Source organism: Cebidichthys violaceus, unplaced genomic scaffold (genome assembly GCF_023349555.1).
Source record: "Cebidichthys violaceus isolate CVI_PGR_0920_01 unplaced genomic scaffold, fCebVio1.0.p SCAF_15, whole genome shotgun sequence".
NCBI lineage: Eukaryota > Metazoa > Chordata > Actinopteri > Perciformes > Stichaeidae > Cebidichthys > Cebidichthys violaceus.
The window spans coordinates 12,016,554-12,031,238 of NW_027176318.1; the positions used below are offsets into that span (position 1 = coordinate 12,016,554).

At 41.4% G+C, this 14,685-nt stretch overlaps 1 protein-coding gene across 1 annotated transcript in view; it reads right to left on the minus strand.

The window, feature by feature from the left end:
- The window catches only part of LOC137872096 (guanine nucleotide exchange factor VAV3), a 73,871-nt gene that overhangs the window by 454 nt on the left and 58,732 nt on the right, over nt 1-14,685 (minus strand). The window contains exons 19-26 of the mRNA XM_068710330.1: nt 14,224-14,242; nt 10,914-11,044; nt 8,807-8,872; nt 8,096-8,130; nt 7,638-7,754; nt 6,555-6,642; nt 5,841-5,970; nt 65-184 (exon numbers count right to left, since the gene is read on the minus strand). Of these exons, the coding sequence (XP_068566431.1) occupies nt 65-184; nt 5,841-5,970; nt 6,555-6,642; nt 7,638-7,754; nt 8,096-8,130; nt 8,807-8,872; nt 10,914-11,044; nt 14,224-14,242 (706 nt within the window). The remainder of the gene's footprint in view (nt 1-64; nt 185-5,840; nt 5,971-6,554; nt 6,643-7,637; nt 7,755-8,095; nt 8,131-8,806; nt 8,873-10,913; nt 11,045-14,223; nt 14,243-14,685) is intronic.

Here is a 14,685-nt window from a genome sequence, read left to right on the forward strand (position 1 = left end):
CACTGAGCTACAGCCGGCATGCTAAGCAGCCAACATGAAAGGAGAGAGAGAGAGAGAGAGATGCAGCGGTAGAGAGGCAGACAGAGAGAAGCGATACCTGTACCTGACCAGAAGGGTGCAGAGGAAGGAGGTACAAAGCTGTAGCCGGCAGGAGTTACAAAAGAGAGGCCGCAGAGCAATGGGGCTATAGCGGGGCGGGCCAGGCAGGGGTCAGAGAGAGGGCAGGTATGGGGGGGGGGGTGGGGGGATGGGGGGGCAGATGTAGAAGGAGAGAGAAGCAAAGGAGAAAAAAACATGTTTTTCAAAATCCCAACTGTGAGGTATAAAGAACACAGCTGCATGTTGATGCACAGGGTGAGCTCTAGTGAGTGGTGCTTCATCGACACAGACACTGGTCGGACCTTTAATTAAAAAAACTATCAAACTCAACGTTTCAATGCTCGTGTTTAACAAAGAATAAAAACAGAATTTCCATTATAATCCAAAACATTTTAAGCATTTTTGTGATATCTCACAATTGTCAAATATTTTTAGAAATTGCACATTTTGCGTTGTGGAAAGATCCTCCTGCCTGAATTAAAGGTGAAACACTGAAGGTCCATCTACGCGTCACTGCTGAGATTGTGTTGAAAAAGGAAGTGATGACGCCTCTTGTTTGCAGTCTGCATCATTAATTGCTGACGACAGCTTCTCTTGTGCATGTCATAGAGAGGAACATGAGGGGAATACATTTCTATTTGCATATTTATAAAGACAATTATCCAGCTGTAAGTGCAGATACACACACATTCTTTCTGACAGACGTGTAGAACTTGATAACGTATGAGACAATAACATTGCTTTATTTCATAGTATACTTTATGTCGTCCTCCTGAAGCTCACATGTCCAAAATGCAGATCTCTCTACTTCCGAAGGACTAACTTTACCTCTCATCTGATTCCAACAATGTGTTAGCGTTGGCCTTGCTCTGGGGAATAGAAGTATTATCAATTTGAGTCCTCTGAGTTACTTTGGAAAGTCAACATATAATGTATGGCGCAGTAGTAAAGTCAGTGGAAAATGCTCATGCTATAAATTCATTAGTGGAAACAGACTCTGCAGCTTATATCTATATGATGTATAATGATTGATTTTGTTGAAACAAAACATCCCACTCCTGATACAGGAGTTATAGAGACAGATGCAGAAGTCAGACGGTGAAGGTTATTAGTGTCATGGATGGATAACTAAGTGAGCATACTGGGCACAGACCCGGGGGCCCAATGGACCGGGTCTCTGTATGAAGGGACTGATTGATTTGCCAACAAGAAATGTTAACAAAGAACAACAAAAAGAGACGCAAAATGACAACAAGACCACAGAAAACGACCACACAGAGCACAAAGAGACAGAAGATGACTACAAAGACCATCAACACTGCCAGGAAGAGAAGCAGAACCACTACAAAGAGATCACGTGACTACAAGGAGACGCAACCGAAGACAAAGTGATGCGTTGTCTCGTAATCCATGGCTGAAGTTACAAATATCAGCTGATAATTGAGATTATTTATTACACTGAATTAAACACGTAATTATTGATAAAGTTTACTATTTTAGAAAACCTGTGCTTTAAATCTGAGTCACAATACAATACCCCCCCCCCCCCCCCCCCCCCCCCCCCCCCCTGCCACCAGCAATATGAAATGTGATCCCACTATGCCACATGAATGCCCAAACTTTATGAAAAATGTGCCGCTCCCAACAATACCGCTGGCAAGTTAACTGGCCTGGTTTATTGATATGCTGAGAGGAGAGCAGAGCTCCGGTGGTTTTTGAAATGAATACTAATCAGCGCACTGAGAGACAGCTCAGCAACCCCTAATGGTGTCTAGGTACAAGCAATATGAAGAAGGATCGCCCTCCACTTCAAACAGCCACCAAAACACCAGCTGCATTTTACATGCTTCATTTTTGCACAATCTGATTTGTGCAACACACTGGAATACACAAGACGGAGCTGGGTGACTAATGGAGAGTGAGGGTGCACACGCATACGCACGCATTGCAGAAGATGAGCTAAAATCCAATCAGCAGCCCATAGTCTCTCACACACACACACACACACACACACACACACACACACACACACACACACACACACACACAACGTCAGCCGAGATCGTTCCACGGACACAAAGTCATTTATATTTTGGCTTAACTCTGGTATCGCTACTGTATTTAGAGCATTGGTTTTAAAAAAACTATCAATCAATCAGTTTTCCCAAAAGCACATGAAACAAAGCACAAGCATTAATTAGCAGTCTTCCAGCAGTGCTCGAGGAGGATGGAAATCAAAACAACAGAGTCATTTAGAAGCGAAAGAGAGAAAATGAAGTCTGCACACCAGGAGGAGGCCGCTCACAAGACAGAAGACCACACCGGAGCAAAACTCATTTGGATTGAAGCTGCCTCGACTCGTGTTTTGAAGCAGAGTTTGAACAACAGGCCTCGTCTGGAACAACCAAAACACTCCGTACAATCTGCTCACATTTCTCCCGCCTGCAATGTGATTGTCAGTTTTTGTTGTCGTTATTTTCCCCATCGCACGCAGTGGCACACGAGTTCAAATGAAATCTCATTTTGCCACTGATTGCGATAAGTCATACATTTTCCATTAACCAGCTGATGGGCAGTGTTGCTATGGCAGGCTCACAAATGCTTTAATACCTTTTCTTCTGGCCTTGTTTGAAGCATTCAGCTTGTGTGGGGCAATGATGGCTGTTCTATTTCAGTGTTTACGTCTCTCTTGATGGATTGTTAAACGTATTCCCAGCTGACATTAACAGACAAGCCAATATAACCAAGGATTACAAATAATTTTACATTTCTTTTCTCTTTAAAACGCTTTTTTTGAAACACTTTTCATCACCACAAACTATTGTTTTTGTCAGAGAAATGTCTGTATTCTCTCCAGAATTGGCACTTTGACAATGCTCTGTTGTCAAACATCATCTCACCAAAACTCAAGTTCAAAGTTACACACTGTGCATCTGTCACAAGTAAGAAAGGGAATCCGCCTCACTTCTCTAACATCAGGCCTGATGAACAACACGTCTTACACCTGAACGCTGAGAGAAGTCAGGTTAGTGAGGGTAATGAAAGAAAGCAGCGGCATGCATAAATAATCATCGGCACGGTCGTGCTCCTCAGATAGTGTTGGTGACGGCAGCTGTTTTGTCGAGGTGCGGCACAGGTTCGCTCAAAACAAAGGTAGGAAATATCACACGACTACGATCTTCACCCCAACAACTGCCAGACAGCACAACAATGACAAGAAGACAAAGTTCCACACAACAATGACAAGAAGACAAAGTTCTACACAATGATGACAAGAAGACAAAGTTCCACACAACAATGACAAGAAGACAAAGTTCCACACAACGACGACAAGAAGACAAAGTTCCACACAAAGACGACAAGAAGACAAAGTTCCACACAATGATGACAAGAAGACAAAGTTCCACACAACAACGACAAGAATACAAAGTTCCACACAACGACGACAAGAAGACAAAGTTCCACACAACGACGACAAGAAGACAAAGTTCCACACAACAACAACAAGGAAAAGTTCCACACAACAACAACAACAACAAGGAAAAGTTCCACACAACGATGACAAGAAGACAAAGTTCCACACAACGACGACAAGAAGACAAAGTTCCACACAACGACGACAAGAAGACAGTTCCACACAATGATGACAAGAAGACAAAGTTCAACACAACGACGACAAGAAGACAAAGTTCCACACAACAACTACAAGAAGACAAAGTTCCACACAACAAGGACAAGAAGACAAAGTTCCACACAACGACGACAAGAAGACAAAGTTCCACACAATGATGACAAGAAGACAAAGTTCAACACAACAACGACAAGACGACAAAGTTCCACACAACGACAAGAAGACAAAGTTCCACACAACGACAAGAAGACAAAGTTCCACACAACAACGAGAAGAAGACAAAGTTCCACACAACTTCCTGAGGCGCGGCTGCTAACACTTTCTGTCTGAAGTGTAAAATGACTGAATTATAGCAGGAATCTGCTGGTGAGCTTCCTGTTCATTAAAATTACAAATTATACTTGGTTAATAAATTTATTATTGATTAAATAATACTTTCAAATCAATCTGTGACGGTCACTTAGTTCAGGCTACGCCATATGTTCAAGTGATGGTGTTTTATTAACTAATAAATGAATGTTCTTAACTTTCAAACTTCAAATCATGTTGTATTCTGAAACATTATTTAGATTACCAATAAAACGTATAAACTAAATCATAGCACTGTTTAAAGAAATGCAACTCTGGTGACAATAACACATGAATATTTAAAAAGTAACTAACAGTGGACGTTGTTATTATTTGTCTTTGCTAATAGATAGATATGAGGATAACTCAGATAATAAATGTTATTGACTTTCACTTGTTGAAGGTTCTTCCAGATTATCGCTCTCTCCTCGGCAACTCAAATCGATTTGATCGTCAGTGAACGTCCAGAGACTCATCAAATCTAAAACACTCTCAGTGGATTCTAAAACCCCCATTTGACAGTTCGGTGAAAACCAATTAACGTCAGAAGGAGACCAGACTGTTCTCAACAACAAATGGCTACCTCGCTCCTTTAAGTCTGTGAAGATGCTGCCAAAGTGAATTATACTTGTGTGTTGGAGAGCTGGAAGGATGATTGGTAAGGACACAGAAGGAGCAGTGGTGGGAGAAATCAGCAGCGCCAGTGACGGGTAGAAGCAAAAACTATCAGCAATAATCAGCGGAGTGACGGAGTCAGAGCACACAGTGACGATGTCACTCAGCAATAATCAGCGGAGTGACGGAGTCAGAGCACACAGTGACGATGTCACTCAGCAATAATCAGCGGAGTGACGGAGTCAGAGCACACGGTGATGATGTCACTCAGCAATAATCAGTGGAGTGACGGAGTCAGAGCACACGGTGATGATGTCACTCAGCAATAATCAACCGAGTGACGGAGTCAGAGCACACGGTGACGATGTCACTCAGCAATAATCAGCCGAGTGACGGAGTCAGAGCACACGGTGACGATGTCACTCAGCAATAATCAGCCGAGTGACGGAGTCAGAGCACACGGTGACGATGTCACTCAGCAATAATCAGCCGAGTGACGGAGTCAGAGCACACGGTGACGATGTCACTCAGCAATAATCAGCCGAGTGACGGAGTCAGAGCACACGGTGACGATGTCACTCAGCAATAATCAGCCGAGTGACGGAGTCAGAGCACACAGACAAACTAATGTTTAGTGAACTAAATATCTTTGGGTTCTGGACTAGTCGTCCAGAATTTAAAGACGAAATCTGGGAAATGAATCAACAGATTACTCACTGAAGAAAATAATCTTAACGGTATCCTCCACACGTAAGCATTATGTTTACAGGAACACTTCAGTGTGCACGAGGTACCAACCGTAGATGAACCCACTCATCAAAACTTCACAGTCAGCCCAGTGGTCAAAGACTCCACAGGGTGCCTTTAATGAATCCACCGTCCAGATTATAATTCAGCTCCTGTCAGTGCTATGTATCATCAGCTCATATTACACAAATACAGATTCATCAGTTAAACGGCTCATTAAACTCTAGCTGTAGTTGTACTTTTATTTAAAAGAATACATTATTTTAGCTCATTTTATCTTTTATCCTTTGTCAATAGTTTAATTGTCCGGTTGCTGCATTATCAGTTGCTGTCATTACTGCATATGAAGTGTTTTAGTGTTGGACTGTTATCTACTACTAGTGTCTTCACATCTACTCACTGTTGCTACCCGACCGGTTGAGGCGGTGCATCGCAGCGTTCTCCGGTTCCTGGTAAGGAAACTTCAGTGTGGTGTCCAGACTCCGAAAACCTTCTCTCAGGGAGTGGTGTTTGTAGTACTCGATCAGCTCCTGGACACACACACACACACACACACACACACACACACACACACACACACATTAAAATAAGCAAGCTAGATATGCAGTCATTTGCATTTCTGTGTAGTGAATGTGACAATCATTTAGAAATTCTGCTTGTAAAACCAGAACCCCCCCCCATGTTTGTGTTGTTCAGCTCTTGTGAAACATTTACATTTCAAGAAAGAGTCTGCTTGAAAACTGGATCTTGTTTTTGACACAGTACCTCCTGCTTTTAACCTGCTGTAGATGAGAAACATCAGGGTTTCTGAGTCTATAAAAAGCAGTGAAATCATATGCTAACAAAATACAGTTTTTACACTCCAACACCTGTTATTAGCAAATGTGAGAAAATAGTGTGCTGGCATGAAGAACGCTGGCGAATCTTTCCGATATGCACTGGACTTCTCTGTGATGCTGAAGCCCTCGGGCCAGTATAAACACGTCTCTAATCATGGCTATTTTTGTGCACACTGCTAAAATAAAATTCAGGTTTTGACACTTCATTAAGTGAACATGATGATTTATTTATGAATTGCAGTGGTGGAATTAGAAAAAAAAAAAAAAAGACTCACTAATAGGCTCCTGAACTTCTTGTTCTCTGCGATGTGGAAGCAGCCGTCCTTGGTCAGGATCTTTATGTGCTTCACGTCGTTGTTGTACCTGTGGGCCATTGAATAAGTTATGAGTCTAATTTCCGTCTCTGATCACCGCCATCGATCGGTGGCCGGCCCCTGGCCCAGGCGGAGAGCACGGCGGCCCTCGCTGTAATGCATAGGGTCCCGAAGGTTTGTGACACATGAATGATGGGCGGTCAGGAGAATGCGTGCACGTGCGTAAGCACCCCCTCCACCCGCCTAGGCAATAACAGGGTGGCTGATGGGAACTCTGTGGTTTCCTCGCTCAGAGAGAAGCGGAGGAAGACGACGTTCTTTTCTCCGCCGGCGCTCACACTGATGCCATTCATCTATCGCACAGAGATACGTTTCAAACGATGATATGGTCGCTGACACCCCAAGGTTCTGAAATGTGCTTCGTTAATTTGTTATTACCAAGGTTAACATGGCTGTGTGTGATGCTAATTATAAACTAATAACGGGGCTTTTTGGGGGGGATGCTTAAGGTCAAAGCATAATGAATACTGCGCCGTGCCTGAACTCCAAAGATCCCGCTCCACCATTAGCATCTGGTTTGGTCAGATTCACTAGAGTCCGAAAGCACATCATCCTGTAAAGGAGCTACAAATGTTTCTGTCACACGGGGCTGTTCAGCCGGGAGCTACATCTGGTCAATAGCGTGGTTTGGCTGAAGGCGTCTGATGAATGTAGCAGGCAGAGCGGCCACAGACAGACAGAAAAAAAAACTGTCACGTTAAAGTGACACAATAAAATCTGATGATTGTTAATAAGCAGACCAGAGACAAGCCCGTAATTATTACTCATTAAATAGACACATTTATGTGCTGTTCATGTTTGTTGTCAACACTTTGTCTCATTAAAAACGGATATTAAATTTAAAGGGCACTCCTATTATGAATGCAACTTGCGTATCATTTTCATTCATAGAATTTCATTTAAATCAATTAAATCCAAGAAGCTAGTAGTAATCATTTCTGTGTACGAGGATCTTGAAGGACTCGATGGGAGTGTCACACTTACTTTATGCTGATGGCGTACTCCGTGAACTCGCGGCTGCGATGGCGGACCAGGTAGGTGCTGTTGACCCTGTTGATGAGCTCTGCCTCGGCCTGGAGCCTCTCCATGGGCCCCGCAAACCTGCAACACGACGGCCGCAAAGAAGACAAGTTATTGACTGTTGAGGACAAGGCAAGGTAATCAATGATATGCAGACAATCTGCGTGGTAGCAGTTACATTCACGTACACGTGCAGGTCAGAGCTGCCTCGTGTAATTGCTTTGATACGCGTGTGTGTGAAATTCAAAGAAATTCATATTTTGTCATTATCTGGGCTGAAAGACTGTCCAGCCTGTAGCTGGTTTGTGTGACCATCTGTCTCTGTAAATGTACATCTGTATCTGCTGTGTTGATCTTATTTTAGCACGAGTAAAGACTTCCAGTCATACATTCAGGCTGAGACAGCTGTTGTGTGGACATACCAAGTTTGAGAGGTGTAATCGACGGGCTTTGGGACCTGGAGCAAAAAGCAAAAGTGTGTTGTTGTTATTTTTCATGAAGCTTGAACTCGTGGAGTACTTGGCATCAGTTCCTCAGTACTGTTTTCAAGCTGATGTTTCGCCCTTCAATACCGTACAACGCCAATAAACCGGCTTAATGCTCTTGTTATCTTTTAAAAATGTGTAGACACGGTGATAATGGCTTGTTATCTACGGGACGGCTCGTATTCCTGAAGCCGTTGGACAGAGAGTGAATTTTATTTTATCAAATGGAACGAGACAGTTCAGTGGAGATTTATAGAAGGAACAAAAACAAGCAGTTGAAACACAGTTTAGTCAGTGAAGACGATGCAAACCACTATTCCTCCGTCTCAGCTTTCCAGATTAGTTTGTACAACACAACGTACTGCTTGTTCCTTATAAGACATGGTGCTCTTCTTTGCTTCTTAGTGATGAAGTGAATTAGACAGTAAAGCACTTTCATCTCATAAGACAACACAAGATCGTCGTGCGCAGAACATAAAAACCCGGGGGCTGTTTTTTCTTCTCATGCCAGGTAAAATAGCTTACCTCCCTTTCACAAATCCCCAAACATCCTCACATCGCTGCCCTGCTAAAAAGAACATGTAGCCAAACACGAGCTGCTACAACAGGCTCTGATGTAGCGGAGGACTAGAAGGAAACGCTGCTTACACATGGGCAGGGCTTCACGGCGTCGCTCGGAAAGAAGCCAACCTCTTTCGACGTCAGGATTTTGCCCTGAAACCGCAGAGAGATAATTGTGTTATGTACATCTGGCAGACGCTGTCTCTATTATTCAGAAACAATTAGCTGGCGACACAGAGCAGTGTACATTTACAGCCCTAGTTAACCAGTGCTGAAATAATGGCTGGCAGGAAGAAGGAAAGAGGAAGAGTTCCTTATTCCTCCCGCGGTGATGACTCTTTAAGCTCAGAGCCTTGATTCATCAGCAGAGGGGAACTCAGTCTGTAAAAATAAAGAGGCTGTAGTGCAGTTAAGGTCTTCTCAGGCACTGTGGGTTGCTCTTGTTCTGTGCACTGACAAGATATTTGATTTATAAGGGACAATAAACCAGTCATGGATTCCATAGCTAAAAAGATTAGCAGTTTTGTGCACATGCAGATACACAGTGACCTGTCTTTGTATCTACTTTTATATATCTATATAAGTCCATAATCACAACACAATACATCATTTCTGCCATTTTATATGTCCAATGTGTAAATGAGCATTTTTGTGTATAACTGCGATACAGCTCTCTCTGTATCATAATGTATCAAGAGACATCAGTCAGCCTTACTGCCACTTTGTCCCAATTCTTACGTTTCTCTTAGAAACGTAATAATTGGGACAAAGTAACGTAAGAACCCTTCCAAAGAGAAGAGCTATTTTAATTCATATTGCAGCATCCCAATGTAAAGTCTATGAGTAACAAAGGCTAATGTTTTGCATGGACTATATGTAGCCAATTGGCTTTTATTAAATATGAAGAGAAGTTTAAATGTATTATTTAGTTTTAAACAGTTTTCAGAACTATAACAGCAGCTGCAGCACCATCAAGCTGTACACAAGCTGCCTGTTGACTGTCGCACTGTTTTGATTTGATTTCAGGGACCCGAGGGGTTAAACAGTGTTCCATGACAGCTGATTGAGGGATTGCTTCTGTGTTTTCAGCCATTATCTGAGAGGCACAAGGAGCACACGGCCAGCTAAGCCGGTTCTGATGGTTTTTGTGGCCGTCACCCGGCACATCCCGGCTACCTCAGGACATTTTATCAGACCTTGTGGAAAGCCCTGCTTTCTGCTGCATCCTCGCTAACAGGGTGATAATGAGTAGAGCTGCTAACACTGACAGAGTAAACAGATGGTTGCTGTTGAATGAAATGAAATTACAGTGATCGATTCCATTTTTCCACGCATCCCCAGAACAGAAATGATTATGGTCTGCTGGCTACAAAGCTGATGGATATTGAATGTTTGCTGACTGCGGGGCTGTAGCTGCCTCCAGTTAAGCTTCTACCCAGTTAATTGAAATTTTATATCTATTTCATCTGTTTTGTATTTAGTGCAATGAGATTGGTTGGTTTCCTCATTACATGTCTGATTATAAAACAATAGTACAGTAGTTCATGTCAATATAAAATGCCATTATGATTATGATGACTTTGATTCAGCCGCACAATATGTGAAGGCTACACAACAACCCATCACAATTTCCAGATCTTTCCTCCTCCGTTTGAAGCACACGTCATCACATAACATTGCATTTTACAAACAAACATTGTGTTGGAGTTTTACTTCCTTAAAGTGCTCTGCTGTGTGTGTGTGTGTGTGTGTGTGTGTGTGTGTGTGTGTGTGTGTGTGTGTGTGTGCGTGTGTGTGTGTGTGTGTAATTAGCTCTGAGTGTATACACCTTGAAGAGGAATTAGATTTTCACATGCAGATTGTTGGCGAGAACAATCCAAATAACCTGCGCTGTCTTTACCCACAAACGCAACCGCAATGCTACTTTGACTCGGCACCTGTATAACATGTCCAACTTGAAGTAAGATGTCTACATGAACACATCTTTAACTGATGAGAAGGTTGATACAAAAGGATCCATTTAATAATGAGTGGGCCACGCAGACCGGCATTATTCCAGCCCTGTGACAGACTGAGGTCGGTGCGAGGGTTAGATGGTGTGACGGTGGAAGAAATGAGAGATTTAAATACACTAGGTTTATTTTCTGTGTGTGTGTGTGTTGTGAAAGACTTGATTAAGAGCGGGACCTCTGACCTGCCACCAGGGGCTGTGAAGGTCGGCGCAGATTAACTCGATGATGTCACCCGTCTGGATGCTGAGCGCCGGACCGGACGTAGGGCTCGGCACACCAAAGTAGTTCCTGATTACCAGCATCTTGGGCCGACCTGCAAGAGGGACACAGTTAGCTCCTGAGTACTGATTGGGCTTTAAGCTAATCTGCCTCGTCACAATTCACTGTGTCTGAAACTACACTGCACCGAAGAATACATGTATATTTCATTATAAACATTCCACTTTTTGTCCTTATTGTCTTGTTTGCTCATATATCATTGAACGCCTCATTTATAGAACATTTTCTGATTCATGAATTTATGATACAAAGAAACATCCAAATCCCGTCTGTCAAAACCGTTGACTCATAACATACATTTGAATTTCCTTAAATGTAAATAATTAACTGGGCAATTTATCTAATATTATTTTTTATTTTTGTACTCTATTCACATGGGCTCTCTTCCCTTTCCTGTTTGTAACCGTCTACTTTATGTGTTATCTTTGTTATTTATGAAATAAAGTGAATTTAATGAATCTGACCAAACAGACCTCTTTTTAAAAGTAAATGTATGATTAAAGGAGGACAAATAGAACATGTCTTAAGACTTCTACCTCTACATTTCTTCAGTCGTGAATGCTTGGTTGCATCGGATATATATATATACATATATATATATATATATATATATATATATATATATATATATATATATATATATATGTATATATATATATATATGTATATATATATGTATATGTATATATATATATATATATATATATATATGTATATGTATATATATATGTATATGTATATATATATATATATATATATATGTATATGTATATATATATATATATGTATATGTATATGTATATGTATATATATACATATGTATATATATATATACACATATATATATATATATATATATATATATATATGTGTATATATATATATATATATGTATATATATATGTATATGTATATATATACGTATATATATATATATATATATATATATATATATACGTGTATATATATGTGTGTTTATGTATATGTATGCATGCACTGTTTGGCCTCAGGTCTAAAAGTGCGTCTATGCTCTACTAAACTATACATGGCCCCATTATAGCTGGTAATGAGAGGGAGTATACACACACAGACACACACACACCCCTGGTCACCAGTGTACTGCCCTTGCACATCATTTGGACCCATTATCATATTACAGATTAGCACCGGTGCACTCTGGTGCATGGCTGTTTATCAGGTTCTGAGATAAGAGATAAGCAGGAGTGACACTGTTTACTGCTGTACGGTGTATTCTGGCCTGCTGGGGAAGTCATGAGGAAAATTCAATCAACTTTTTTCCATTATTGAAATTGAATAAAAACGAGTCCTAATCGCATTTATAATAAAAAAATTAAAAGGAAAAGCGTTCCCTTATTTTTCAGTATGATTAGTAATCATATTGTCTTTGGAGACACTGTCAACATTCAAGCCCATGCACAACGATCCAGTGCACAGACTAATTGAGGCATGCTACTCAAAACCTTGACTACAATATAGTAGTCAGGGTTTGCACTGGCACTTAAAGAAGTACATTTTAATCATGCCAAATTTGTTTGTTGAAATGACCTCAGTCAGCACTATTTGATTTGGCCAACTTTGATCCCATTATTCACCAAGAAATCACTGAAATTGAATTAGAAGCCGTCTGTTACGAAGCACCCACCCATGCCAAACAAATGCCGAGTTCGTATCGCAATCTTTCTCTGCATTGTGCGGCGATAGTGTTGTGCAGCAGTAAAATGTGAGAAAAATAACTTGTAGTGAGCACATGAAGAAAAGGGTAAAGCTTAAGGCAAATAATAGAGACGTCAACAACATTGTATTGAAAGCTCATACATCTGTATCGGGCTTTCTTCTCTTTCAGGGTCTGTTCCAGTGCTGCAGCACTGAGGCTGGCAGCCTGACATGTGCTAGCTTGCCTGAATAGGACTTCTAAAGACACAGGGCCATGGAGAATTGAGTCTTGGGGGCACGAATTGCATTCCTATCCACACAAGGACAAGCCAAGTGTTAGTGCACCTTTGAAAACGGACAAAGAGAGCCGCGTCGAAATATTATGAAACGCCAAGGGCCGGGGCAATCAAATGCCTATTGATTTTAATGCGTCTTCAGTCAGAAATGATTTTCTGCAGCATAATGGATGGAGCGGTGGAAAAATGAGTGTTGAAGCCAGGTTTATGAGAGATTAAAGGCCCTCTGTGTGTACGCACACACACACACACACACACACACAATTGAAAAGATGCTGCATGTTATTCATATTCTGTCGGTGAAAGATTGCGGGACAGAAAGCGGCAGAAGGAGCGAGGCAGAAACACAAGTCCTCTACGGTATTTACTGCATTTACTTTACTACCAACAGGCTATTCTATGCAATCTATTTAGTTTTTATTCCACTTAAACTCTTAACATGATACTTTCATACATAGAGTCTCAGCTGCGATGATAAAATCAGTTAATAGCTACCAGGTACACCTTCTTCTCTGACTGAGCCAGAGTGCCTCTGACACCAGGAAAGACAATCATGACACCATGCCAGCAGAAATTCATGTAAAAACCTGTTGCCAATCCAGACAAACAACCTGATAGAGGGAAGTATAGAAGAACTAAAATGATGTGTGTTCTACAGAACCACAGACATGAAAAAGGTATCGGGCTTAAACAAAGTGTCCATTAACAGACTTCCCCCTGTTTCATATCAGTATAAATGAGTATCTTTGTGTTTTGGACCGTTATTCTGACAAAATAAGCGATGTAAAACAGTCACCTGTGGCTCTTTGAAATTGTGAAGAACATTTATTTTTTACCATTTTCTTGAATTTTTGTTTAAAGAAGGAATTGGAAAGATATTTATCTGATTGAATAATAATGAAAATAAGTATTAATTGCAGCACTAAAAGGGGTAATAATCATAATTATAACAAAGCCAATTTCATGTGAACATCATCTAGAATAGATTGAACTGAAAACACTTGGCCAGTCCTCATTTTGCAGGGAAAGAGCAACGTTATCGAAGCTGATACTAGCTGGTACCTGCAGCATGCTAATAGACAGGATAAGTGCATATAGTGAATTACATTACAAAACCTGGTCATTTGTTTTCGGAGCAACTGTCTCTATGCACATAAACATCAGATAGAAACTGATTTCAGGGGAGGAAGAGGAGGCAGAGTGGGAGGATGTCTGGTGAGGTGTTGTGCTCTGAATCTCTCACCTGCATCTCGATCTTTGCCCTGAAAAACACACACACACACACACACACAGAGAGTTACACAGTGAAAGAGGCACATGCACGGACACAAGCACATTTAGACAAAAACATCTTGTTCTCCACTGGTCATTAGTCCGTTCATCAGCTTCCCCGTTGCACACACAAATGTCTGCCATGGTGAAAGTCAATACCGTCAAGCCATCCAAACTGAACTGCATCTCCTTACTGCTTATAACAAACTAAATCAATTATTAGCTACACTCAGTGAGCTGAATGTGTTCAGTGCTACCAATAAACCTCTACTGCTGCACACACAGAATTCATGTTATAACCCAGCCTGCTACTTCCCCTAAGAAGCCCACATGCAACGGGCCTGACACGAACGGCACTACATAACATATTAAAACCCATATCGCATGCACTGACGCCACAGGCAAACTACTGTGTGTCTCGCTGCAGCAGAGA